Below are 27,493 nucleotides of genomic sequence, written 5' to 3' on the forward strand. Positions count from 1 at the left end.
TCTCAGAGAAAAATACTTTTTGGCTGACCTGCATAGTTTTTTGTAAATTTACAATTACTAATGGTATTTGATTTTAGCTTCCTCCTGAAATGCCTCTCTCCATTCACTCTGAAGAGCTTTACAGTATATTTGTGCAATAGCCAGATCAGAGGAGAAACATAGAGCTGATGGTATTCTTCTTCTATCATTTTTTCTTTGAGAATGGCTATACCATCCAAGGGCTTGAATGAGGCATTATTGAAAGATTTTTCCAGGGAGACCACTGAAACTTTAGACCGGGAATGTACTGCTCTATTTTGACATCTTTACATGATTGGCTTGGGTTTACCATTTAGATTATGAATGGGATTCAGAGGTGATCAGTCCATGGTAGGTCCTATAAGTTTGCTGTCCTTAATTTTATCATTAACTGTGAAGATTAAATCAGTTGCATGTTCTTAATCATGAGAAGGACTAGGTAAATGTGATTTCAAATTCAAAGCCATGAGAGTTACACAGGTCTCTCGTGCTGATCCTCTTTGGTGCATCAAACAAAATATTGAAATCCCCTAGTAAGCAACAATTAGATGATTTTTATCACATACAGTACAATAAAATCAACAAGTAAGAAACTGAAATTTGGAGCAGCAAACCTGGAGGACAGCACTAGAGATGACCCTTAATTATTCCATAAGATGCCATGAATATAAAGAAGAATGCAAAAAGAACAGTTGATGGACGGAATGTAGACCAAATCAAACATTCACCCCCAGTCACAGATCTGGGTTTAATCCATCAGTTTTTTTGCCCACCATGCCATTCCAATTTGGACCCGGCCATATGCAAATCCGTATTGACCCTGTTCCCCATGGGAACAGTCCAGCCAGAACTGCCAGGCCAGGTCCTCCCTGGACCAGAAACAAGCATCCTGGGACAGGTTTCGGGGTATCACCCCTCTTCAGCCAGGCTAGCTTGAATCTGGTGGCATAGTGAGCACGGGACCCACGACTTGGCATACCCCTCCCACTTGGGGAAACAAATGCATAAAGAAGAGCATCTGTTCTGCCAAGTCAAAGTATGAACTTCTTTTAACTTGATCTGGAGTTTTGAACTGTGAATTACTGCCAACCTGACTTCCACTAAGTCTTCTATCTTTTTTGATAAGATTATACCCTGGGGGAACTGCTATATTGATGTCTGGAGCAGGTGAACCTCTCAACCAAATCATGCCTAAGCAAAGGATAGCCAATGTTTCGGTGTCCAAAAGTAGGGCAATCTCATGGAGGGGTATTGACTGGTAGTTTAAAAGCATGCACAGGGGAAACTGAGGCACAAGCTTCATACATTTTGCCCTCATGCCCTCTGTGGTACGTTGAGGATACTTTATTATGTTCAGGAATAGTTAAAAGAGGGTGCCCTTGCTGCCCCGTGCCTCTAACATTTGTCTCTAAGACTTTATTTGAATGCCGCGGTCTGCCAGCGTCATACACATTATCTGAATCGTCACAGATTCTTCTTTATTGCTGTTGCCATTCAAGACTGAAGTAGGGACTGGGCTAAGCCCCGGTTCTTTGCAACATTGTCATTGAAGGCATTGGGATTAGATACATCCCTGCACTATTTACCTTCCTGTGTGCTTTTGGATCAGGCTAGGAAAAACTTTTTGAATTGATCAAAGGCTTCATCTCCCTTATGCTCCTCCTACTTATGGTCGGCCTTAGCCTTGGTGGGAATCTCTGGCCTACGTGGTTCACCATTCCCACCAGGTGGTACCAGTTCTTCCCTCAAAAGGAGGGTTTTGAAAATGGATGTAGTACAACCCAATATTTTCTTCCCAAAACGGCCAAGGGAACTGCCAGTCAAACGTATTATAGAGATGCCCATAGTAATATTGTTATATCAAGCGAAAAATTCCTTGAACACCTCTTAAAAACAATCCTGCATTCCTCTCTGCAGAATTGGTATAAGATTTGTAGAGTTTAGAAATAAAACACCCACCCAAGATAAATGGTGTATTCTTTTAGGATAATTTGGCTACACTATTATCCTGATGTGTCTGGGTACATAGGCCCTCATTACAACCTCGGCGGTCTTCTCAGAAGACCGCTGAGGCAGCGGGCGCTAGAATACCGCCAGTGCTGGCAGTATTTCTGGCTCCCTATTTTGACTCTTCTGCTGGGCCAGCAGACGGTAACAGTGTTACCGTCCACTGGCCCAGGGGAAAAGTCACATCAACATTGCTGCTGGCGCGTAATAGAGATGGCGGCAATGCTGATGTGCAGCGGGTGCAGTAGCACCCGTCACGCATTTCACTGCCTGGAATTCAGACAGTGAAATGCGCGATAGGGCTATTCCTGGGGGCCCCTGCACTGCCCATGCCAAGTGCAGGGGCCCCCAGGGGCACTCCAAGTCCCCCTTACTGCCAGCCTTTCCATGGCGGTGTTTACCACCTTGGCCAGGCTGGCGGTCGGAAACTCATAATCCTCAGGGCAGCGGTGCTTGCACCGCTGCCCTGGGGATTATGACCTCCAGGCAAAAGCCTGCCAGTGCAGTGAAGGGGCCAGCGGTATGGCCGTGGCTATTGCGCCACGGTCATAATAGCTGGCAGAACACAGCCAGCCTGTTGACGGTGTTACCGCCAGCTTACTGCCGGGCACCAGGGTCGTAATGAAGCCCATAGTATAATACTGTATATAAATATATTCGCACTGCTAGACCTGTGCAGTGTCCCAGAAGCGTCCATTTAAGGGAACAGTTGACCTCATACTGGGACGTTCATCTTCAAGCTGTAATACACTACCCTCAGGGGCTCACACTGTATAGTGCAAAGATCGAAATGAGTATTTTGCTAGTTTGTGCTAGCATGGTCCAAACTATACTTCCACAAAGTTGTGAACTTCTACTGTTTACTAGATGCTTCTGCCCAATGCCTGCAGCCTCTTTAACCAACTCCACCTGCCAGCATAAGAATTGTCTTGCGCAGTTGCATATATAACAAAGTTGTGACAACTTTCAAATGAGTCAGTCCCCACAAAATGATAGGGGAGAAATGCCCCAGAGGAGAAAGGCTATTTATTTGCTGCTTGATCAGTGAAGAAAGGAGTAGAGAGAATACGTATGTTGACATAAATTGTGATTGGTTGTTATGGACTAATTGTTTTTTTCCCTGTAGTTGATGGGAAATGTAGTAGTGTGTATTGCTTTTACTATTGCTACTGGAGGGTGAAGTAAAGGAGGGAAAGCATAAACCTTGCCTCCAGTCGTCAAATAGAATTGAGGAATAGTTCTTGGTAAGATTGAGATTTTCCTAGCTTTGGTGTCTGAAAGGATAGATTTTATTAAAGACACGTAAGTGAGTATTATGCTTTCTTTTCTTGCTTTAATTAGATAGCAGCCAAGAATAACAAGACACAGAAACCCTGGGTAAAAGAACTACAATATTACCTCCTAATGAATGAACCAATCACATGTCGAGTATAACAATAACTATGTTGACTGAGAGCAACACGTCCTCTTTTCTTGCGTGAGTTAGTCAATATGAGAATGGGTACATTAAATTATGAAAAAAGAAACAGCCAAAAACGCGGACAATAAATACTTGAGAGTGTCCCAGAAGATAATGGAAGGCGAACACAAAGTCATTGGATTTGCATCAGGCATCTGGCAGAAGCAGTCCGGCAGAGTGGAGGAAGCTTGCGAGCTACGAGGTTGTAGTGGCGCTGGTTGAAGGTGCTGGGACTGCAGAAAAGAGAACAGGGAGGGTTAAGAACTGTGGTGGGATAATACTCTCCTCCATGTCTTTAATAAAATCTAGCCTTTCAGACACCAAGGCTAGGAAAATCTCAATTTTGTTACAAGACCGGAGGCTCATATTATGCTTGTTCAAAGCAAAGAAATCACTGTTTCAGATGAAAGACTAACAGGTTTACAGTAAAAACTTCTAAACGTATTAACGTTTGACCAATCTGCAAATCTGAGAATGTCATGTAAACTAGAGCCAGCCCAGAACATTCTAGAAGCCATAGCTCCTATAATTGAATAGACCCCAAACAAAGATGTAGAAACACCCGCTAAAGACATGACCCATCTAACCCAACGGGCAAGGGTAGGAGCAGATTCTGGTTTATGGGGTTTTTGAAAGGAGATAAGGAGTTGGGGCAAGGATTGACCTCTGAGATCTGCAGTTCAAGAAATGTAAGATTTCAGACAATTACCAATGCATAATTAAGGTTGGAAAGTGAAAAATGGATAAATTAGTTTTGGTATGTCTGTTAACCTCGAAATAAACACCTGAAGAGGAATAATAAAAAGAAGAAACATAGAGAGCTCTAACATCAGAAACACGTTTAATAGAACTAAACACATCAACATAGTCAATTTAGCGGATAAATCTTTGAGAGATTAATGCACATTATCAGGCCAAGAGGTAAACAAATGTAAAACTAGATTAACATCCCACATATTGTTATACTTGGGTAATGGAGGTAAAACATACTCCCTTTAAAAGACAACACCCCAAGGGATGTTCTCCAACAGGTGTTCCATTCACTTTAATGTGTTCCGCTGAAATTGCAGATCTGCGAGTATTCACTGTTCTTTAGGCCTTACTTTGGGCCGCTAAGGAGGCAAGGAAATTCACGACTACAGTGACATTTGCTGAAAGGGTATTCGGAATCCCTGTCCAAACACCAGCTAGACCACACCAACCAGGCAGATTTATAAACCTTTGTTGTACCTGGGGCCCAGGATTGTTGGATAAATTCAATAACTTCCTTCGAAATTCCTGGGGTTCTCCAGAAAGCCCCGAAATCCTCCAAGCTATGAGGTAGAGTGATTCTTCCACTATTAGGTTGTGATGAAGACCCTGAGGGTTGAGAAGTAAATCCGGAAGGGGGAGAATTAGGACCGGACAGTCCATGGATGGCTCTAGCAATGTTGGATACCAAGGTTGGGCTTTCCAAAACGGAGTGATAGTAGGGTGATAGTTTCCTCCGAACCTGTGACAGAACTCTTGCAATTAATAGGAACGGAGGAAAATCGTACTGAAAAGTCTGAGGTCAGGTTTGAAGAAAAGCATCCGTGGCCAAGGCTAAGGGATCTGGTCTCCAACTGAAGAAGACGGGAAGTTGAGTACTGATCCAAGAAGCAAACAGATCTATTGACATGCTGGCGAAGACTGAAGAAAGATAATTGCACACCAAAGGTTGAAGTTTCCAGTCGCTCAAAACGCGGACATTTCTGAAGGACCAATCGGCTACCACATTTAACTTGCCCGGCAGGTACTGGGATTTGACTGGCAAAAGGCAAAATTCCCAAAGACTCCTGACTAGATTTGACAAGAGTTTGGATCTTGTGCCTCCCAGACAATTTATATACCTGACCGCCGACAGATTGTCCATCCGGAGTAGTAGTGTGCATCTTACCCAGTCTTTTATAAAGGACTGGATGCCGGAGGAAACTGCAAACATCTCTAAACATTTAGGGGGTGATTCTGATTCTGGCGGGCGGCGGAGGCCGCCCGCCAGAATTCCGCCCCCAAAATACCGCGCCGCGGTCAAAAGACCGCGGCGGGTATTTCAAGTTTTCCCCTGGGCTGGCGGGCGGCCGCCAAAAGGCCGCCCGCCAGCCCAGGGGAAATTGACCTTCCCACGAGGATGCCGGCTCGTAATCGAGCCGGCGGAGTGGGAAGGTGCGACGGGTGCATTTGCACCCGTCGCGTATTTCACTGTCTGCTAAGCAGACAGTGAAATACTTGTAGGGGCCCTCTTATGGGGGCCCCGCGACCCCCCCTACCGCCATCCGGGAACTGGATGGCGGTAGGGGGGGTCGGAATCCCCTCGGCGGCGCAGCTAGCTGCGCCGCCTTGGAGGATTCAACAGGGCAGCGGTACACTGGCGGGAGACCGCCAGTGTTGCCGGTCTGACCGCGGCTTTACCGCCGCGGTCAGAATGCCCTGCGGGGCACCGCCGGCCTGTCGGCGGTGCTCCCGCCGACCCTGGCCCCGGCGGTCTAAGACCGCCGGGGTCAGAATCACCCCCTTAATGTGTAGAGATGACTCCTGAACAGATCTTGTACCTCCAGTCGAGAGATGACCACATCTTGCGCCCCATCCTGTCTGACTTGCATCTGATTGTAAGACAAGATCTAGGGCAACAGAGAAAATTGTTCTCCCATTCCAAGCATCTAAGTGACTCAGCCACCAAAGGAGTTCTTCTTTGGACTCTAGATCTAGGACTACCGGATCTTAATAAGCCAATCCTTTGCGGAGATGGTGAGTTGTTAATCTCTGAAGAACTCTGTAATGAAGTGGACCAGGAAAAATTGCCTGGATGGAGGAAGAAAGAGGACCTACCAGGTGAGTAATTACTCTGAACGAACAAAGAGGAAGGGACAGAGTCTGACTAACTTTTTTCTTAATTATATTTGCCTTCTGCTGAGCTAATTGTAGAACAGGCTGACACGTATCTACCATGAACCTCAGAAATTTGATTCTTTGAGAAGGAACTCGGGAAGACTTTTGGGTATTTATTAGAAAACCTAACCTTGTTAACAGATCTTGACAGAGATTGAGGTGAGCTAGGAGACCAGATTTGTCGTGAACCATGATCAGAAAATTTGTCTAGGTATACCGCTTGTCTCACCCCCTGAGCTTTGAGGAAGGATACCACAGGTTTCAATATCTTGGTGAAACACCAAGGGGCAGAAGACAGACCGAACGGAAGGTCTTTGAAGCGAAAGAAAGAGCCTTTCCATTGAAACTAAAAGAACTTCCTGGAAGATTGATGTACTGGTATTGTGAGGTAAGCGTCCTGAAGTCCAGATGAACAATTCAGTCATTCTGGAGAAGACTGTTCTGAAGATAAAGGATAGTTTCCATTTTGAAATGATGGTAAGCTGCAAAATTGTTGAAAAGATTGAGATTTATAACTGGACAATGTTTTGTGTTCTTTTTCCGAACTGGTAAGATGGTGCTTAGGAAACCGGACGGGTCGAAGGAAGCAAGGTTTGAACGTCTTCAGGAATCAGTATAAACTGGCCCAGAGAAAAATGGAGAGGTTGAGGAAAAACAGTGTGAACTGGAATCTGATACACTTCTATGTAATACCCTTGTACAGTTTGAATCACCCAAGGATCTGAAGTTAGAGATAACCAAGCTTTTAGAAAATTTGCCAATCTACCTCCTACAGGAGGAGGGCCAGAACAAGAAGTTCTTACCTGGGAACTGCTCTCACCTGGATCTGTAGCCCTGTTGCAGAATCCACTGGATCTTCGGGGGTAGAACTGGGGTTTGTACCCCTGGTAAGTCTTGCTGGAACTTCTGGTGGAAGGAGTCTCTGTTGAGGGACCGACCCCTGGATGCATAACGGCCTGCAAATCAACTCTTACTTTTGCCGGCCCTGCCAAAAACCTGTTGAGAAAAACTTTTTTTCATAGAGTTTTGCACCTTGTCAATAGTGGCAAAGGTGGAAACATATTTACTCATGGGCACCAATTCTTATGCCAAAATCAAGTGGTGTGCTTATGTGGAACGGTCTTTATTCCATCTTGGCCTAGGGTCCTATTGGAAGGACCCCTCTTCCATTCCTAAAAATGCCATCCAGACCTTGAAGGAGGCTTTCTCGCTTAAAGTTCAAACTGCACAAATGACTGAAGCTGCACCCTCTTCTATGACTGATAGGTTTCTGCAATTTAAATGTCACTATGAGTTTGAGCCCTTTATGGATGCAGTACTCTCTCCATTTGTGCATGCTCTTTACATCAGATTTAGAATAGGGTCTCTTCCTTTGTGTTCTTTAACTTACAAATGGCCGGATTCTATCAACAAGTCCAAGTTATGTCCGATGGGCTGCAAGTATGAAGAGACTGATCTTCATGTTTTTTTTCAATGTCGTGCATATGGTAAACAGAGGGCCCTTTGGATTATTCCCTTATGTAAACAGTTGGGTTTCAGGAACTGTCTAACTGCTGAGAGAGTATTCAAATCAGACCCATCTGTACAAATAGTTTGCTCTGCGGCAAAATGTCTTGAATCAATTTGGCGTTTTAGACTAGTAATTTTAAAGAACAAGACTTGGTAGCAGATTTTAGAAGTAGGCATATAGTGCACAGGCGTTGTATTTAAGTGTAAGTTCGTTTGTTCGATGTTTTAGTAGGGACTAAATGTCTTTTTAGCATTATATTTATAGGAAAAATGTTTATGCTATTGTTATATCTTGTTTTAATATCTTATTTTTAAGAGTTTCTAACTTATTTTATCTGTACTTTCCTTCTACTATTTCTCTTTTGGACTGTATGTATTGTACTTTTATGGTATGTTGTAGGAAAGTACCATCTTGCCTGGCATGTTACCCCCATATTTCACTGTATATATGTTGTTTTAGTCTATGTGTCACTGGGACCCTGCCAGGCAGGGCCCCAGTGCTCATAAAAATGTGCCCTGTATGTGTTCTCTGTGTGATGACTAACTGTCTCACTGAGGCTCTGCTAACCAGAACCTCAGTGGTTATGCTATCTCTGCTTTCCAAATTTGTGACTAACAGGCTAGTGACCAATTTCACCAATTCACATTGGCATACTGGTACACCCATATAATTCCCTAGTATATGGTACTGAGGTACCCAGGGTATTGGGGTTCCAGGAGATCCCTATGGGCTGCAGCATTTCTTTTGCCACCCATAGGGAGCTCTGACAATTCTTACACAGGCCTGCCAGTGCAGCCTGAGTGAAATAACGTCCACATAATTTCACAGCCATTTACCACTGCACTTAAGTAACTTATAAGTCACCTATATGTCTAACCTTCACCTGGTGAAGGTTGGGTGCAAAGTTACTTAGTGTGAGGGCACCCTGGCACTAGCCAAGGTGCCCCCACATCGTTCAGGGCAAATTCCCCGGACTTTGTGAGTGCGGGGACACCATTACACGTGTGCACTGTACATAGGTCACTACCTATGTACAGCGTCACAATGGTAACTCCGAACATGGCCATGTAACATGTCTAAGATCATGGAATTGTCACCCCAATGCCATTCTGGCATTGGGGGGCCAATTCCATGATACCCTGGGTCTCTAGCACAGAACCCGGGTACTGCCAAACTGCCTTTCCGGGGTCTCCACTGCAGCTGCTGCCAACCCCTCAGACAGGTTTCTGCCCCCCTGGGGTCCAGGCAGCCCTGACCCAGGAAGGCAGAACAAAGGACTTCCTCTCAGAGAGGGTGCCCATCTCTGCATAAGCCAGTCTACACCGGTTCAGGGATCCCCTCAGCCCTGCTCTGGTGCGAAACTGGACAAAGGAAAGGGGAGTGACCACTCCCCTGACCTGCACGTCCCAGGGGAGGTGCCCAGAGCTCATCCAGTGTGCCCCAGACCTCTGCCATCTTGGATTCAGAGGTGTTGCTGGCACACTGGACTGCACTGAGTGGCCAGTGCCTGCAGGTGACGTCAGAGGCTCCTTCTGATAGGCTCTTACCTCTCTTGGTAGCCAATCCTCCTAACTTGGTAGCCAAACCTCCTTTTCTGGCTATTTAGGGTCTTTGCTTTGGGGAATTCTTCAGATAATGAATGCAAGAGCTCACCAGAGTTCCTCTGCATCTCCCTCTTCACCTTCTGCCAAAGGATCGACCGCTGACTGCTCAGGACGCCTGCAAAAGCGCAACAAAGTAGCCAGACGACTACTAGCAACCTTGTATCGCTTCATCCTGCCGGCTTTCTCAACTGTTTCCAGGTGGTGCATGCTCTGCGGGTAGCCTGCCTCCTCCCTGCACCAGGAGCTCTGAAGAAATCTCCTGTGGGTCGACGGAATCTTCCCCCTGCAACCGCAGGCAACAAAAGACTGCATCACCGGTCCTCTGGGTCCCCTCTCAGCACGACGAGTGTGGTCCCTGGAACTCAGCAACTCTGTCCAAGTGACTCCCACAGTCCAGTGACTCTTCAGTCCAAATTTGGTGGAGGTAAGTCCTTGCGTCCCCACGCTAGACTGCATTGCTGGGTTCCGCGTGATTTGCAGCTGCTCCGGCTCCTGTGCACTCTTCCAGGATTTCCTTCGTGCACAGCCAAGCCTGGGTCCCCGACACTCCAACCTGCAGTGCACAACCTTCTGAGTTGTCCTCCGGCGTCGTGGGACTCCCTTTTGTGACTTTGGATGGACTCCGGTTTTCTTCTAAGTGCCTGCTCAGGTACTTCTGCAGGTGCTGCCTGCTTCTGTGAGGGCTCCCTCACTTGCTGGGCACCCCCTCTGTCTCCTCATCCAAGTGGCGACATCCTGGTCCCTCCTGGGCCACAGCAGCATCCAAAAACCCTAACCTCGACCCTTGCAGCTAGCAAGGCTTGTTTGCGGTCTTTCTGCGTGGGAACACCTCTGCAAGCTTCTTCACGGCGTGGGACATCCATCCTCCAAAGGGGAAGTTGATAGTCCTCTTCGTTCTTGCAGAACACCAAGCTTCTTCCAACAGGTGGCAGCTTCCTTGCACCCTCAGCTGGCATTTCTTGGGCTCCTGCCCACTCTCGACACTGTCGTGACTCTTGGACTTGGTCCCCTTGTCTTACAGGTACTCAGGTCCGGAAATCCACTGTTGTTGCATTGCTGGTGTTTGTTCTCCTTGCAGAATCCCCCTATCACGACTTCTGTGCTCTCTGGGGGTAGTAGGTGCACTTTACACCTACCTTTCAGGGTCTTGGGGTGGGCTATTCTTCTAACCCTCACTGTTTTCTTACAGTCCCAGCGACCCTCTACAAGCTCACATAAGTTTGGGGTCCATTCGTGGTTCGCATTCCACTTTTGGAGTATATGGTTTGTGTTGCCCCTATACCTATGTGCTCCTATTGCAATCTACTGTAACTTTACATTGCTTGCATTACTTCCTTTTGCTATTACTTGCATAATTTTGGTTTGTGTACATATATCTTGTGTATATTTCTCATCCTCATACTGAGGGTACTCACTGAGATACTTTTGGCATATTGTCATAAAAATAAAGTACCTTTATTTTTAGTATATCTGTGTATTGTGTTTTCTTATGGTATTGTGCATATGACACCAGTGGTATAGTAGGAGCTTTACATGTCTTCTAGTTCAGCCTAAGCTGCTTTGCCATGGCTACCTTCTATCAGCCTAAGCTGCTAGAAACACCTCTTCTACACTAATAAGGGATAACTGGACCTGGCACAAGGTGTAAGTACCTCTGGTACCCACTACAAGCCAGGCCAGCGTCCTACATATTTTTGTACTGAAATAAAGTAAATAATGATGATGATATTTACTCATCTCCTTTGTAAAGGAAATCACCAAAGAGAAATCCTTCAGCCTTGGGACCCTCCTCTTTGGTTGCCAAACTGCTCAACTTAGGATCAGTCTTTAACAACAGACTCTTACGTCTTTCTTGAGAAATGTAAGAGTTGGCATTTCCCAACATACATATTGCCCGCTGGGTCCAACTGGAAAGGATGTCCGGATCCACTTGAACTCCCTCCATTCTCGCCTCCTCGGCCAAATTAAGAATTCTGGTCAGAGGACCATGCAAATCCAAAAGCCTGTCTTGGCAATTCGACCAGGCTCTATCTACTCCTTTTTTGGGATCCTTTCCAAGCTTTGTAAAAAAAAAAAAAAATAGCATCATATTGGGATGAATGGAGGGGGTATCAGACACCTACGAAGGGAGGGAAGGGCGAGGGCATTCAGATTTGTTTATTTCTAGTAGTTTTGTCAAGGGGTTGTCTTAAATAAACCGATATGTACTTTGAGACATGATCCGATGGGAACTCGGAATGAATTTGGATGATGATTTAACATGGGGTTGAACATAGGGTCACCCTCGTGGTCCACCAGGTCATTATACACTGTGTGAGATACACTGTCCCTGGGAGAAATGTTTCGCCTTTTCTCCGAAGGCCCATTGTCAAAAGACTCTATTTTATAAGAAATAACTGACCTGATATCATCAAAAACATCATCCCCATCACTGTTATCATTTAGGTAATTTAGGTAAACAATGTTGAGGGGAGAAGAGGGAAGCCCCAAAACATCCCCCTCACAGGTGGGAGGACGAAATTTCACAGAAGCGCCTTTGGAGTGCCCAGAACTAGGTGCCACACGTTTCTTTCCTTTTTTAACAGGAACATCTTTATAGCCTAATAATTTAGATATTGAGGCTTCTAAGTTTTTTGACACGTCTAACATGGAGACGGACACAGCATGTTGTACTGACTCTTTTATAAACAATTTTAGACTGTATTTAGTGGGCTGTACTTGCTCACTATCAGACATCATTCCACAAAATAAAACAATTAATCAAATAAATTAATTTAAATAATTTAAACAAAAATATAAGGAATATTCCTTAATGAAACACACTAGATTGAAAAAACCCAGACGTAAAGGGTTAACAAGGATAGAAGCTGGAAGGGGAGTTTTGAACCAAAGAAAACCCCTCCTGTGGGCATGTTCGAGGGAGAAACCAGATCCCAGAGGACCGAAACAAAGTGAGCGGCAATCCGGTGATTCAGCTCGCCAAGAGGGCCGAATGAGTTCACTCAACTCCGAAGGAAAAAGGGAGGCGACGAAGCGAACGCTGCAACTGAGCCAAATTCGACGAATAAATTAGTTTATGACTATGGAAGTACTCATCTTGACTGCGAGCAGCAGAAAAGAGGACTTGTTGCTTTTAGTCAACATAGTTATCGTTATACTCAACATGTGATTGGTTCATTCATTATGATGTATTATTGTAGTTCTTTTTCACAGGGTTTCTGGGTATTGTTGTTCTTGGCTGCTGTCTAATTACAGCAAGGAAAGAAAGCATAATATGAGCCTCCGGTCTTGTAATAAAATCTGCTGGAATCGTACCAGGATAGTGCATTAAACATGCCCACATAGAAAGCAGGGGAAGATGCAGCATAAACAATGAAGCAATATGTTGGAGTAAGCTTGCCAGACGGTAAAGCCAAATGTTATAATACTTCTTCAGAGGAAGACTCCCAGTGCTGATGAATTCTGTATGTGAACAGAGTCCTCCGTGCTATCTACCTATTGTTCATGGCTCCTTGTCTTATTGGAAATCAAAGGCCATGGTTTTTAACCAGGAGGAACTGTGCCAAAGTCTGGTATAATGTCTCAGTGTAGCGGGACAACAGTCAAAGGCTTGCAGCATCCATCAAAGTGGAAGATGAGCAAGAGGTCCCTGGTGCCATATCAAAGCATACAGTTTCACCAAGGCCCAATACAAAAATATGAACAGTTTCTAGATTTAGTGATGTCTGATGCTAAGGTGGACATGGTCGCATTTCAGAGGATGATATGATGTCCATCTATTTATGTATGTAACAGAAGCTTGAAAAACAGCATGTATGAGACAAATCTGTTCCAGGTTATACATGTTGTACCAAGCAACTTGGCATGGGTCCTAACATTTAACTTCTTCTCATTTGAAATGTGCTCAAACACTTCATCACCACATGAACATTATTTTTAGCCTGTTGGCAAAGCAACTGTCGTCTCCTTGCAAGCTGTGATGATTTGGAAGATATCAGTTTCAATGCCTGATCTATCAGGACAGTTATTAAACTACAGACTGTCTCTGCCTCATGTGTAAAAGGCAAGTTAGTTATACCTATTCATGCTGCTGTTCAAATCCAGTTCTCTTGTAGAGGCATAGAAGGACAAAAGGTGCATTGGTGTGCAAGACCTGGTTACTTCCTATTTGTTTTTGATGTAGGGAGCAGCCTTGCTGCATCGTGTTTTGGTTTGAATAACATCTTTGTTACTGCACATAGGTCATTTCCGAAACCAGCATTGACCACGAGGTCATTCTTTGTTTTCATTTTACCGCCTCTTTCACTTAAAAATCAACACTTCTTAGTCTGAATTTGTGAGATCTTTAGGATTTTACCTTGATCGTACCAGTGCTTTTTCTTTTTGCTTATAATGGAAACCCTAATTTTTAGGAAGGCTCCATAAGTTCTGTATCTCCTGGAAATGGAATTGACTTCTGTATTAGACAGACTTCTGATTATTCCATTACAGGTGAGGAAGTATCTGAAGCACGTCAGAAGCATGTCCACATAAAGGACTTCTTAATGGCTGTCATTTGGCATGCTCATTGTCAGTTAGTATCACCTGGGGATTAATTTGAGTAAATTCTTAGTTCCAATATGATCATGTTTGCATTTGATGTAAAACTCGGCTAAATATTGTCCTCTTGATTTGAATGTTGGCCTCCTATATTCTGTCCCCACAGCTGTGCTAAATCTTGATTGGTAAAAAAAGAACAGGGTAGCAGAGTAAGAAAATGTGAATTTGCATTTCACTCTCATTTGGCTAGAAAGGTACTAAACTGCTAAAAATATAATAAGGTACTAAGGAAAAGCTGCACAGGAGTTGTTTTATATTATTTCAAGATCCTCGAGCAACACCAGCCCTTCTGTTAAAGATCCACTAGCGAGGAAGATCAGCTCCAGTGTGGATATTTTATCTCTCTGCCTCGTGTATGTAGAATGCATTGACCATTTCACGCGAATCAAAAATTAAAATTCAAGGAGCCTTTCGGACTTGATGTTTTTTTAAATAACATGCCTATATCATGCCCACTCTTAAGTGATATATCCATGTCAAGAAACCTTATGGGCATGCATGTGCTAAAATATAACGTTAACATATATAGCTTGAGAGTTAGTGCACACAAACCTTCAAGTAGTTATAGAATGCCTGCCTATGTGACACAGAAGGTACCTCTTAGAATTGCTTCAATAGCATTCAACAGTCTTGATGCTGTAAACAAGGATACTGATGAGTAACATTACACTTTCAGTCTCTTTTTGTTTGAATACTTATTTTTGTGCAGAGGTTATATTTTCAGTGCTTTATTAAGAGGTTATTATCAATGTCTGTTCTACAGGAAAAACCACTCCAAATGTTTAGTGCATTGCAAAATGGGTGTCAGTCGCTCCGCATCTACTGTCATAGCATATGCAATGAAGGAATTTGATTGGACCTTGGAGAAAGCATATAATTATGTGAAACAAAAACGTAGTATTACAAGACCAAATGCTGGATTCATGAGGCAGCTGTCTGAATATGAAGGTATTTTAGATGCAAGGTAAGTCAATAATTTTTTTGCACAGTAAAAAAAAAATCTTAATCTAGTTTCTGTAGTTATTGGTTTGCAAACGGCTTAAGAGTTAGTGCATTTCAAAGAGAAAACACACATCTTCTCAGTTCTGCAAATATTGTTCTTCTCCACTTAAGTAAATTAGCTTTGTTTTTAAGTTACAAAGAAACAGATTATGCATGATGCAGACACGCTTGACCCCTTTTTAGGCATTTCTTTCTTGAAATGCAAAAACATTTAAAATGTCCTTATGTTCCACTTGCTCAGAACTTCTCCACCCTCCCTGCTCTGGTCACTTTGGAGGACATCTATAGTTAGTCATGTTTAGAGAACTAGGAAAATGGGAGGTGATGTAATTAATATGTGCCATCATATTCTATCTTCAAGTGTTATATTAAAAGAGAACTGATTGTTTTAAGCTTTTTTGTCTGATTTCACGAACATTAATGTTGACGTTCTCTTCCAACAGTAAGCAACGACATAACAAGCTGTGGAAACAGAGAGAAAGCAACATGGGAACTAGTGAAAATGGCACCACAATCCCAAATACATTTCAGTCTGAAAACATGGATGCAGCTCTTGAGCACAGTCATTGTGATGCATGCAGTATAGATGCAGGATATCTGTGCCCGAAATCACACAATAAAGACAATCTTGCAGAACAGGAGGTTAACTGTGACTTCAGATCTCTTGCTGAGTCTCATCTGGAAAATACAGGAGAAGATGGTACAATGCTGATTGAGGAGGTAGAGAGAGATGCAATGTTGGACGATGACTCATCTGTAGACAAACATTCTATCATGTCCTATCGTGTCAAAGAGAAAACCAGCCCCAACATAAAACTGGAAAACTCAACTGGGAAGATTGACTTTAGTGACAAAGACATAAGAAAGAAACTAGACTTTCAGAATAATTCTGACTCTAAAAGCATAGACTTAAATTTAAATCCAGAACATGCTACAAGCAAACAAGTAATTCCAAAAGAAGTCCAAACAAATATTTCAGATGGTAATGACCAAAAACAGCTTAACACAGAAAATGCAAATAACAACAATAGTAAGAGGAGTTGTCCTGAGGATTTTGAGGTATGTTAGGTTTTTGCAGTTAGATTGCTACTGCAAATTTACTCTGTTAAATTGACTTTCCAGTAATGCATATTTGCACTTTGCAGGTGTGGTAATGCTGCATCACAGCCTAGAAAATATTCAATTTTAATACTCGCTTTTAGCTTGTTTTAACTCCCAACATGAACGTAGAAATATTCTTTTCTGCAAATTATTTCTCACGTGTCTGCACACAGTGCAGAATATGTGGTAATAAAGTTGCTGTGCTGGGTGGTATCATAAATACTGCTTTGGCATGCTTGCTATAGGTTTAACTGACCACACGAAATGAGGTTCTGAGTGAATAGTCTGTTTAGTATATTATTCTTTTGACATCCTGGTTGAGATTTGTTATAAAACTACTACTGTACTTTGTCTCCACTTGATAAACAAAGACATATTGTAACTCAGATTTGGACAAAATGAGCCAAAAAGAAGTACTGTCAGCAATTACTTAGCTATGTCTTCTATAAGTTACATGTAACACATTGGAATAATATTATTGAATATGTTTTGTTATTTGTGAAGATTGTTTTGCTGCCCTCACCTGCCACAAAAGTACACAAACCATTTAAACTCGTATAGTATTTGTGAAACAATTCACCTGGGACTCAGTGTCTAATTTTGACAATGTTCAGGCATTATGCATTGTATGGGATTTTAATGTATCCTCAGAGAGGGTTTGTAAAAGTTGTACAATACGTTTCACTGTCATTAAAGAGAAGCTGGGGGTTGGTATTAAAGTGTTGATAAAAATCAGAGCACATTAATAAATCAAAAATAATTGTAGAGAAGGCCCATAAATGTAAGAGGGTTCAAAGCAATATTTTTAAATTTCATGTTTACTTTTATGATATCTCTATTGAAATCTAAAAACACACATATATTAACATACCATTCAGTCAGCCATAAATGTTTATTTCGGAAAAGTAATTTCCATAAAACATGCAGCCAACAATAAATATTTGCAACAATAAAAATCCCAAACAAACATAGCAATTACTTCATCATCTAAAAAACAAACAATCTGATAGAGACTTCTAGCTTCAGATTTCTCACCTTCAGCTTGGAATCAGGATCTTTTGCTGAGCAATACCCCTTTGCGTGCCGTCGGGTGGCGTCGTTCAGATCCACGTGGCATCGTTGGAGCCATCTGTGACATCACGACTGCCTGTAAAGGGAGCACCCAGATGCGTGTACGTCAGTTCTTTTCTTTCTGTGCCGGTTAAGCACAGATCTGGAACAGAGCTACCCCACTGTCTTTTTTGACAGGCCTTTTTCGGCCTATTTGTTGAGTGTTTTTTTGTTTGCGTGAAGGATGACTTTGTGGAAGAGGGGATTCAAGTCGTGTGGTGCCTGCCATCACGCCATGGCAGTAACGGATCCCCAGCAGGTATACTTTTGGTGTCTCGAGCGCAACCACGACTAGAAGTTGTGCTCGGACTGTCGGGCCATGGCTCTGAAAGCTTTGAGGTAGCAGTCCCTGAAGCTAATGGCGGTCTGGCAGGTGACATCAGCCGGTGTGACTCCTCAGAGGTCACGGTCCCAGTCGAGGAGAAGGTCACTGGACCACTCCAGGAGCCCCAAGTCCTCTTCATCCAACTCGAGGTACTCCGAGCACTTGGGGAAGAGGCACAAGAAGAAGAGGAAGAAGTCCAAGCGGACTTTGATGTTGCCTCTCCTGTCAGACAAAGAGGTGACTTGGCAATGTCGACTTTACAGGCATGGTTCTGCGGAATCGTGGCCAAGGCCGACTCCGGTCTTTCCTCCCTTTCCGGAAGCCGGAGCAACCTCCACTCAATTAAAGGAGTTTTACAAAGCCATGTGCCTTGTATTTGAGTGCCCCGCGGGGTCGGCAGAGGCCCCATCAGGTTCAGCACTGGCGGCTTAGGCCTCGGCTTTGTTGGGGCTTCGTAGATCCAATTCTGTAATGGTGCAGTCTTTCTGACCTAGGTCAGAACATCACCCTGCCCACCATCTTTGCTCCCCTGCATCCGTCTAAGGAAGAGGAGCGACTCCATCGAGTGGACCCAAAAAGAACGTTGTCATTCTACCTTGATTGCACAAAAGAGTTCTTGGTGGATGACCAACTATTTGTGGGGTTAGAGGGAGCGAAGAAAGGTCAGGCAGGGCAGAAACTAACCATTTCACCCTGGGTCGTTCTCTTCATAAAAATCCTCTATGCTCTGGCCAAAAAGCAGCCTCCTGAGGGCTTGAGCGCTCATTCTACCAGGGTCAAAGCTGTTACTAATGCATTAGCTACAGGTGTACCAGTCCTGGACATCTGTCAGACTGCAACATGGGCGTCTCTGCACACATTTGGCAAACGCTACTGCCTGGACAGTCAGGTCCACAGAGACGGGCACTTGGCCCATTCGGTGGTGCAGGACTTTTTAGTGTGAGGAGAATGTGTCCACAGCCCCCCACCAGGAGGTTATGGCTTGGGTATCTATTCTAAAGGTAAGGAATCTGCAGCTCGAAGTCTCTATCAAATGAACAAGTTACTTACCTTCGGTAACGCATTGTCTGGTAGAGACTATATCTAGCTGCAGATTCCTTACACCCACCCGGTCCTCCCCGACCTGCAGACTTATTTACTCGAGTTAATGATTGTCCCTTTCTGGGCCCTAGACAAAACTATTGGTTTGTTCCATGGTTCTGCGCTTCTGGTGTGGAAGTTTGTGGAAAAATACTGACATACGCAGGCCTGGGTGGTGCCTTTATAGGCGACCGTGATGTCACAGACAGCTCCATTGAAGCCAACAGCACCACGATAATCTGAATGACACCACCTGGTGGCACACGCTGGGGTATTGCTCAGCAAACATTTCGGTTCCCAAGCTGAAGGTAAGGAATCTGCAGGTCTCTACCAACTAATGTATTACCGAAGGTAAGTAACTTGTTCATCAAGACACAGTCTTTCTTTACAGTGCCCCTTAAAAATCCAGTCACTGACAAACAAATGCGTTCTGTAGTTAGCATCAGTAACAACATTAATGCAAGTCTGCCCAGCATAAAATTAGTACCTTTAATAAGGGGAATAATACATTTGTGACAAAGATCACAATCAAAATCACAGAAAAAATGATAATGAATTATATCTTGTCTTGAAAAGTTCTAACAATGACAAGGGGGGGAGATCCTTCACCAATGATTACCCTAAGAGAAACGCGAGAAGGTGATGTAGCATCCCCCAGGCGAAATCTTGTAGGTACGGTGATACAAATTGTCAATGAAAATGAAATAAGGCTTGATAAGTGAGGTTCTCTGAAGCATATCATATGACTGCACCAAGCCTTTTTGCAATTCTACAGTTTTCTGCAGGCAAAGAAATTCTCCTCCTTAGTCCATTCTGTATCTAATTTTCTGATTCAGGAGTTTTAACAACTTAGAAAGCCCAAGACCCTTGAAACCCTCTTGCATATATTTTAGCCATGCAATATTCTTCCCGTTATCCAGAGAGAAGCAGTCCCTCAAAAACAGCTGGTTCAATTTAAGTTCCGAATTGATCCATATAGCCAGCCATTTTAAAAGAGGTCGGAGGGCGATTAGATCTACTATACATCCCATCCCTACTCCCACAGGGACAATGAAAGAGGATGTACCATTTGGCAAGTCCTCTGTTGAGTGCCATCTGCACCTCGTAGATTTTAGATCCATAACCATAACATGTGACCTCCCCAAATCGGTAGAGGTCAAGAGAGTCCATACATTTTACAAACGAATCCAAAAGTCATGAGAGGCCCAACGTCATCTTTGCTAAGAGGTTGGCGTTATCCGCATACAAAAGTATTGGAATCAGTCTCTTACCCATTTGGGGAAGATAAAGGCCCACCCGCACTAAATGGCCCTCAAGATGATTATTATATAATGTGAATACAAAAGGGGCCAAAATACACCCCTGCCTTATCCCCCTGGTAACAGCAAAGTATTCCGTACATCCTACATTTCCATTATGTCTAACACAAGCAGAATATTCATGTGCAGGTCAGCCAGAAAGTAAAGAAGCTCAGTATCATCTCTCAAGGAAATCATCAAAGGTCAGAGTTTACTTCTATTAACACAGTCAAATGCAGAAGAAAGATCCATAAACATCAAATGGATACTCCCCTGCCTTGCCACAGTAAACTTATTAATAATCAAGCAAAGGTTCTAAGCCCGATCAGTGGTGGTTTTTCCCCTGTCTAAAGCCATATTGAATGTCAGAAAGAATCCCGTTCTGCTCTGACCATTCCTGCAACCGAGCTAGGATGCCTTTCCCAACAATCTTTTGTAGAATCCAATAACGATATTGGTCTATAACAAGTCAGGTCTCCCTTGTCTCCTTTTTTAAATATCGGAATGAAAGCGCATTAATGAAGAGGGGATCCCAGTTTTAACTACAGCATTCAGAAACATAGTAAACAGATGTGCCCACAGATGAACATTCACCTTAAATAAATCAACTGGAACCCAGTTAGGGCGACAGACTATATTGCTACAAATACAACCAGTGGCATCCTTGACTTCCTCTAGTTAAAACCATAGGTTAGAATAACCAGAGATAAAACAGGTCCCCTTCCTCCCGCCTACAGAGGTCGTCGATCCATATATGCCGCTAAAGTGGGTCACCCATGTATCTGGGCTAAAAAATCATTACTAGAAAAAAAGGGCAGTTAACAATTTCCCAGAACTTGGAGCTGCCATTCAAGTGGCAGGCTTCTACCAGATCTTCCCAATCTTCCTATTGCTAAGCTTCCTTTCTATATTTATTGGCTGCTTTATACATCTGTCTGTATTCTGTCACTCTGGCTGCCACTCTAGGTTTAGAATGAAGGGCCCAAACCCAATCATGATGTGTCATCAAACAGCCCTGATCAAACCAACCGGGGTAGCCCCTCCTGCCACTAACCCTCGACGAGTAAGCATAGTGCTTATTCTAGAACAAATAGCCTATGAGATATAGTCCTGCCCCTGGCCTGGTCCAGTTTTATGTCCCACACTGTGGCCGCATGCAGAACCTTAAATGTGCCTCAGGGGTCCAGTAGCTGCCTCCTGGCAGAAGTGATCAGCATAAAACCCCTGGAACGCCTGGGAACGCCTGGGAGATGTAGTCCCGCCTCTTTCCTGGTACAGTTTCTTGTTCCATTATTCGAAAGGAAATCCACCAGAGGCCCCTGCAAGGCTTGAAAGAGTTTGATCTTTTAGTCTGATACATTTTGACAAAGATGATCCCTGTGCGACATAAATCTCCCTAGCAATCAAATCTATCTTTAAATTTTCCTGAATATGCTTGCTTTCACTTTAAAAAAAACATATCTCTCTTTAAGGGGAAAGTAGATCTGGTATTTCTTGCACCTCAAGTGAACGTGTTATTTGGACTTGGAATGCCATCTTTTTATCAACAAAACTTTTTACAGAATGAGATGTTACTTGAATTTGAAATAGCTTAAAATATAGTTTAATTTTACACAATTGCATTCCAGAAAACAACTATAAATAATCTGAAATACATTTCTAAAATATACCCAAACTTGTCTTTTGGATTTTTTTCCCCTTAAATACGTTTCTGTGATACTACCAATGTTAATAATCAAATTCCTTTAAATAGAGAGCATAGGTTAGTAGATTATGTATACAGTCTGCTACCATTTAAATTCTGTCCTATAATGATTGTATAAACACTAGATATCAAGCATTCCTTTTCCATATGCTTATAATAACCAAGAAAAGCAAAGGACCATGTGATTCTGCAACTAGACATTTTTGTGGTGTGTTTTCCCCACTCCCATCAAATTAATCTAACTTCATTTTTTGTAAAGAATAATGCCAAGGCCTCCCATATCCTCGTAGACATCAGTGTACATGTCTATCCTGTCTAAACACAAAAGCTATTTTAAGACTGCATCTGTTGTAGTAAATGTGGTAGGTAAAATCTAATTATTAAAGCCCAAATTAGCAAATCAATTAAACAAGACAAATAACAGTGATGTACAATCGCCCACTTGGTATATTGAAAGAACCAGGAATCTCATGTCCAAAGTCTTAAATCCAGAAAAAAAGGAGATTAAAAAACGCTTTCCGATGTATGCCACAACATGATAAAGACAAACCTCATTTACATGCAGTTTTGGAAAGAGGTACGTTGAAGGCTGAAGAGCACTCTGGGGCAGCAAACACGTGTATTCTCTTTATTTTACCTGGAAATTCTAATGTTTTTCTTTTTCCATGAAGTATACCCTGTTTAGCTTTATTCATTTATGTTTTAAAGATGTTGTTTGCCCCATCTGACTGGGTATATCGGTCACCTGTCTTATTGTCCGATATACCTGCCTTTAACAATTCATGTTTGAGGATTATAAATAAAACATTTGATACTGCTGACAAACGAATAGCTTAAACGTTTGCCATTGTTAACATCAAAGTTCAGCAGTGGCATCGAACACACATTCTCACATCTTGTTTTATTTATATTTGGCTTTTGTAGTACCACAATATTGTCATATTTTATTGAGTGAGGCAGATTTCTACTCCCTAATACAAGTATTTAGTAGAGGCTGGAGAAAATTCATCCTTAAACACTTTTTTAAAACTTAAAGTGAAACTGGGTAGTCCCATGGTTCAATTCAAAGCATTTGATTCCTCCAGGAGGGAAAGACATCCTCCATATACAGATTCGGATACAATTCATAAAACATTCTTGATAAATACCTATTTTAGAATTTGAAACCTTATTAATACGGTCAGCAGTGGGCATATGTTTTTAGTCCCAAAAGAGTCACATGACCTATTAGTTACTACTGTACAAGTCATTTTACTTTGTTCGCAGTACCTGTGCTGTGTACAAAATGCAGCTTTTCCAGCCTTTGCGCCTAACGGGTTCCATATTATTTTCTCAGTTTTCTTAAATGGAAGTTCTACCAACTCATGCACGGCGGTCCACAAGACTTTCTCTTATTTCTAAAACTAACAATACTAATAAAATGGCCATATCATAATTGCTTTAGGTGACTTCCCCGACAGTTGATGGGAAGGTAAACACAAATTATCATTCATGTGATCCGTAGTTATTTTTTCAATATGTTTAACTAAAACAACAGCATTGTTCTAGTAATGATTGGTGTCCCAGAAACGTCCTCAAAGTATTACAGTTTTGTCATATTGTGAAGCAGCTCATTACCTATAGCTCACTATTGTTTTCTTCCATACCTCAATGTAGTTTAATGTTCAAAGTATTCCCCTTCTACTTTCAGATTGGATGTATTGAAGTATTAAATTACTTGCTGCACTACATGCCAGTTGTACTATTTAATCAAGGTTTAACTTCGATTTTATAACAGCCTTATATGGATCAACAACCAAGGCATCTGGATTGACAGAGAAATACTTGCCCAATAACTTTATTTAAAGGCTAGGTTTACAGAAAACTCTGGGCACACCATTTTAGATTATATGAGTGGGTTAGGAGACAGCCTGGTCTGGATTTCACTCTTGGGATGGGGTATGCCCTATTTTAACAATAATGCAGCACAACCTCTGTAGCTTAAATGCAGAACGTGACACAATTTGGTAGTAACAACTGACAAGTTTATGAGAACAGCACAATTGATACTTTTGTGAAGAAAATGTAGGGCTGTAACTGACTACCCCTTTTGTTGGCTGGACGTTTCACTCCTTTTTTGTAGAAAACCTGGCAGTAGGAAAGGAAGCACGGAGAGAGAGTTTTTTTTTAAGACATTTTCATAAATCATCCTTCTGACTTAGACCTTGCATCCCCAGCAAGATTTTCACCTTTCCCTCAGAGTTAACAATGTGTGGTACTGGGTCTGTTTGCATAGGAGAATGCGACATTTTCTGTTCTCCCTACATCTACTCTTTGTTTGTGTTGGTGTATCACTCCCTCTCATGACTGCACTTTTTCCAGTACATGCTGTGGTTCGATAGGTATCTACCTCCAGATTTGAATGTGTTCCCTGTCACTTTCCCGTAAGGAAAAACTGCTTGTGTACATTTCAATTTGGACTCTAGATAAAGATATTTCGAAGAAGAAGCAATGTTTTGTGATGGAACCATTCCCTTTTAATGGTTTCTTTTAAGGGTACTTTCCTCACACTTGCTGCAGACATGCCTGTTCATTCCAGCAAGTCTTAACCTGACTGCATGTGCACAGATGGCCCACAGCAGCACAATCTAAGCAACCCAGTTCTTGACGTTTTCATAACCATCAGGTATAACATCCAAGCACCTCCCCAGCAACTCATCCATGTGATGGCAGTTCCCATGAGCTTTATTCTTTGCAAAAAATGCTGTTCCCTGATATATGTGTGCGCAGAATGTATGAACACACATGCCTCAGTGTGGTCCAGAGAACTTTGTGGACCAACAATTATTACACCAGATAAAGCGAAACATAGACTGCTCCCTATTTCAGGAATATGGCAATGACACATCGAGGCTGTGGATGCTTGTTCCACCTCTGAGTATGACAAAGTCCTATTTTCTGGTACACCGGCACACGACGATAGAGGGGCAGTAGTATGTGGTGTGTTGTTGTATGATACCTCAATCACATACAACACAGGACTCCATCCTATATAGATTTATCTCAATGTATCATCCTGGCTACAATGCATCATCTCATAGGGTGTCAGAGCTGATGTTGGCAATGCCCGCTGAGGCCACACCCCTGGCAGTTGTGTGCTACACAAATGCTGGTGACATAACATAAAGGTAGTGACCCATCATGATGTGAAAACTATTCTAAAAGAATAGCATTACCTGATTGACTTGGATTAGCAATTAAGTTCTGTGAGTTTACTGATAAACTGTTAAATTTATGCTTTGCTCTAACACTCGTTATGCATTTTTGTCTTTTGCAGGTTGATGCATTATTTGGAATCCTCCGAAAAGTCAAACCTTCATATCAGTCTTGTACTAATTGCATGTATTCTTCAAGTATGGCATCTGATTCCCTAGGGAAATGTGAAATGCTAAATAAAGCTGCTGTCCCCTGTTCTGCAACAATCTGCAAACAACCTTCACTTTTATTACATACAGGTTCTTCATTGTTAGACCAAACTCCTAGTAGGCCTACAAATAAGGCATTACTACCACCTTTGAATGACCTGTTGTCTCACTCAGGGGAGGTGAGTGGGCAAGATATCCCTGTGGCTAAAAACGTTGCAGATCATACTTTTGGTGCATCTAAACCAGCACATGCTGTATCAGCATCAGCACAACCACCAGAAAAAAATCCTCTCAGTATGGAAGATAGCTCGATGTGTAAAAGAGACAGCAAACAAGCAAAGGATTTACGGTATTTATTATTTAGCAAAGAATTGGAAAAGCCAACATCCAACAGTTATTTGATGCAACATCAAGAATCTATTATTCAACTCCAAAAAGCTGGTCTAGTTAGGAAGCACACCAAAGAACTAGAACGTCTGAAGAGTGACTCTGTTGAAGAGCGATCGTTGTTGAAAGAAAATACCACAAACCAAAGCGACACTCTAGCAGAAGAAAGTTTAGACCAGGTGCAGCAGGACTTATTGTGTGTGCCTCGACAGACAAATCCAAGTAGAAATGCAAAGGGCAGTGTGGAAACGTCCGAGCACATCCACGATTTGGATGGAATGTTGCATAAAACATCCACACCTTATCTATTCAGGACAGAGCAGATTAGCAGCTACTCAAAAGAGTTTTTGAAAACAATATGCTACACTCCAGCATCCTCATCGGTGAGTTCCAACCTTACCCGAAGTTCCAGTAGCGATAGTATCCACAGCATACATGGGAAGCCAGGATTGGTTAAACAGCGGACTCAGGAGTTTGAAACTAGGTTGCGATTAGCTGGAGTAACCCTTTCCTCTTCTCTGAAACGATCCAACTCTCTTGCCAGGCTAGGAAGTCTCACCTTTTCTTCTGAAGACATATCCGGGGACATAGACATGTTGACACTGTCCGATGCAAGCAGTGCCAAATTTAAAGAGATTTCATTAGCTCGCAAATCTCATTCAACGCCGAAAAAGACTTTAGACTTTCCTGGTACAAGAAACTTCAGTGACACATCTGGTATCGAGAAAAGCTGATACTGTTGATTCACTCGCACATCATGTTTGTGGAACAGGTCAAGCTGGCATTGAATGTTTAGTTGTAATGCTTCTTGCCTTTATTGGAAGAAAAACCTGAAATGAAAATCTAGAGTACAGCAATCAAAAATGCCGCAAGACCCCTGAGAGTCGTTTTATCTAAACAATGCTGTCATTGTGATTTCATTTGCCAAGTAAATTCACAGTTGCTGAACAGCTTGTTTTGCATATTTTCATGTCAACAAAATTGTGATCAAAATGTGGACATATTTGCAAAGCAACCATTGCCCGTCGCAATCAAGCTCTTCTGTAATTCTACCTCCTTTGCTGCAAAACGCTTATTAAGTTAAATGTTTTAAACCTTGATGGTTTTTCATCTGTGGTAATTGGACAAATATTACCAGAAAAAACGGAAAACGAACCGTGGGCCAGTTCTGCATTTTTGGTTCTTGTCACCTTCAGATACTTTTCCTTTCAATTTAATGTTTTTCTACCATTTTGATGATCTGTCACAGTATCAAAATTTCAAAGTTACTCACCACCACATATGCAAAATACTTTTTCTTACCAAAGTGTTTTCAACTATTAGTAGAAAGAATAAGATTATTTTTTATTTGTTTATGTGTACTCACTTTGGTTTATAACGTTTAAAGCCAGTAATGCACGAAGGAACATGGATAACATCAGTTGACGATGCATTGAAATAGCAAGGATTTCATGACCACCTCTTGTGGCTAGTACATTCTTTGTGCTTTAAGGGCCTAGAACTGTATTTTTCATTTTGCTAAATTTTACGTAGTGAAACGTTTGGGAATGTGGTTGGCACGTGTAGAAGATTACACTCTAACAGATCCATTAATTGAATAATAACTTTACTTTAACCCTTAAAGAATACAAAAAGAAAGAAGCAACACAACACTGGTAACCTCCACTACTAAAGTCCTTCTTTACAAATGGCCCTGTAATTCCCATGGTCCCACTAACATGAGATACCAGGCCCACTGGAATTATAAATTTAGTGGGAAGACTGTTGCTCACTGCTATTCCGCTCAGACAATTCACCTGTTTCAGGCAGGCGAAGTCTCAGAGTGGGGTACCTGAGAAAAATCTGCATAATTCAGTAATGTAAATCCAGTTTCTGCAAGTTATTCCTCAAAAAATCACAATCACAGTTTTTCCATCCTTACAAAAATACTTGGACCCCTGAGGGATGGAAAAAACAGCAATTTGATATAGGCCACTC

General features: G+C 42.5%; 1 protein-coding gene across 1 annotated transcript in view; it reads left to right on the plus strand.

Annotated features, from left to right (window-relative positions):
• SSH1 (slingshot protein phosphatase 1) overlaps positions 1-27,136 on the plus strand; it is a 339,738-nt gene extending 312,602 nt beyond the window's left edge. The window contains exons 13-15 of the mRNA XM_069214779.1: positions 14,868-15,068; positions 15,550-16,165; positions 25,042-27,136. Of these exons, the coding sequence (XP_069070880.1) occupies positions 14,868-15,068; positions 15,550-16,165; positions 25,042-26,250 (2,026 nt within the window). The 3' untranslated portion in view covers positions 26,251-27,136. The remainder of the gene's footprint in view (positions 1-14,867; positions 15,069-15,549; positions 16,166-25,041) is intronic.
• Positions 27,137-27,493: the final 357 nt, after the last annotated feature.

The sequence above is a fragment of the Pleurodeles waltl genome, chromosome 11, assembly GCF_031143425.1.
Source record: "Pleurodeles waltl isolate 20211129_DDA chromosome 11, aPleWal1.hap1.20221129, whole genome shotgun sequence".
Classification (NCBI taxonomy): Eukaryota; Metazoa; Chordata; class Amphibia; order Caudata; family Salamandridae; genus Pleurodeles; species Pleurodeles waltl.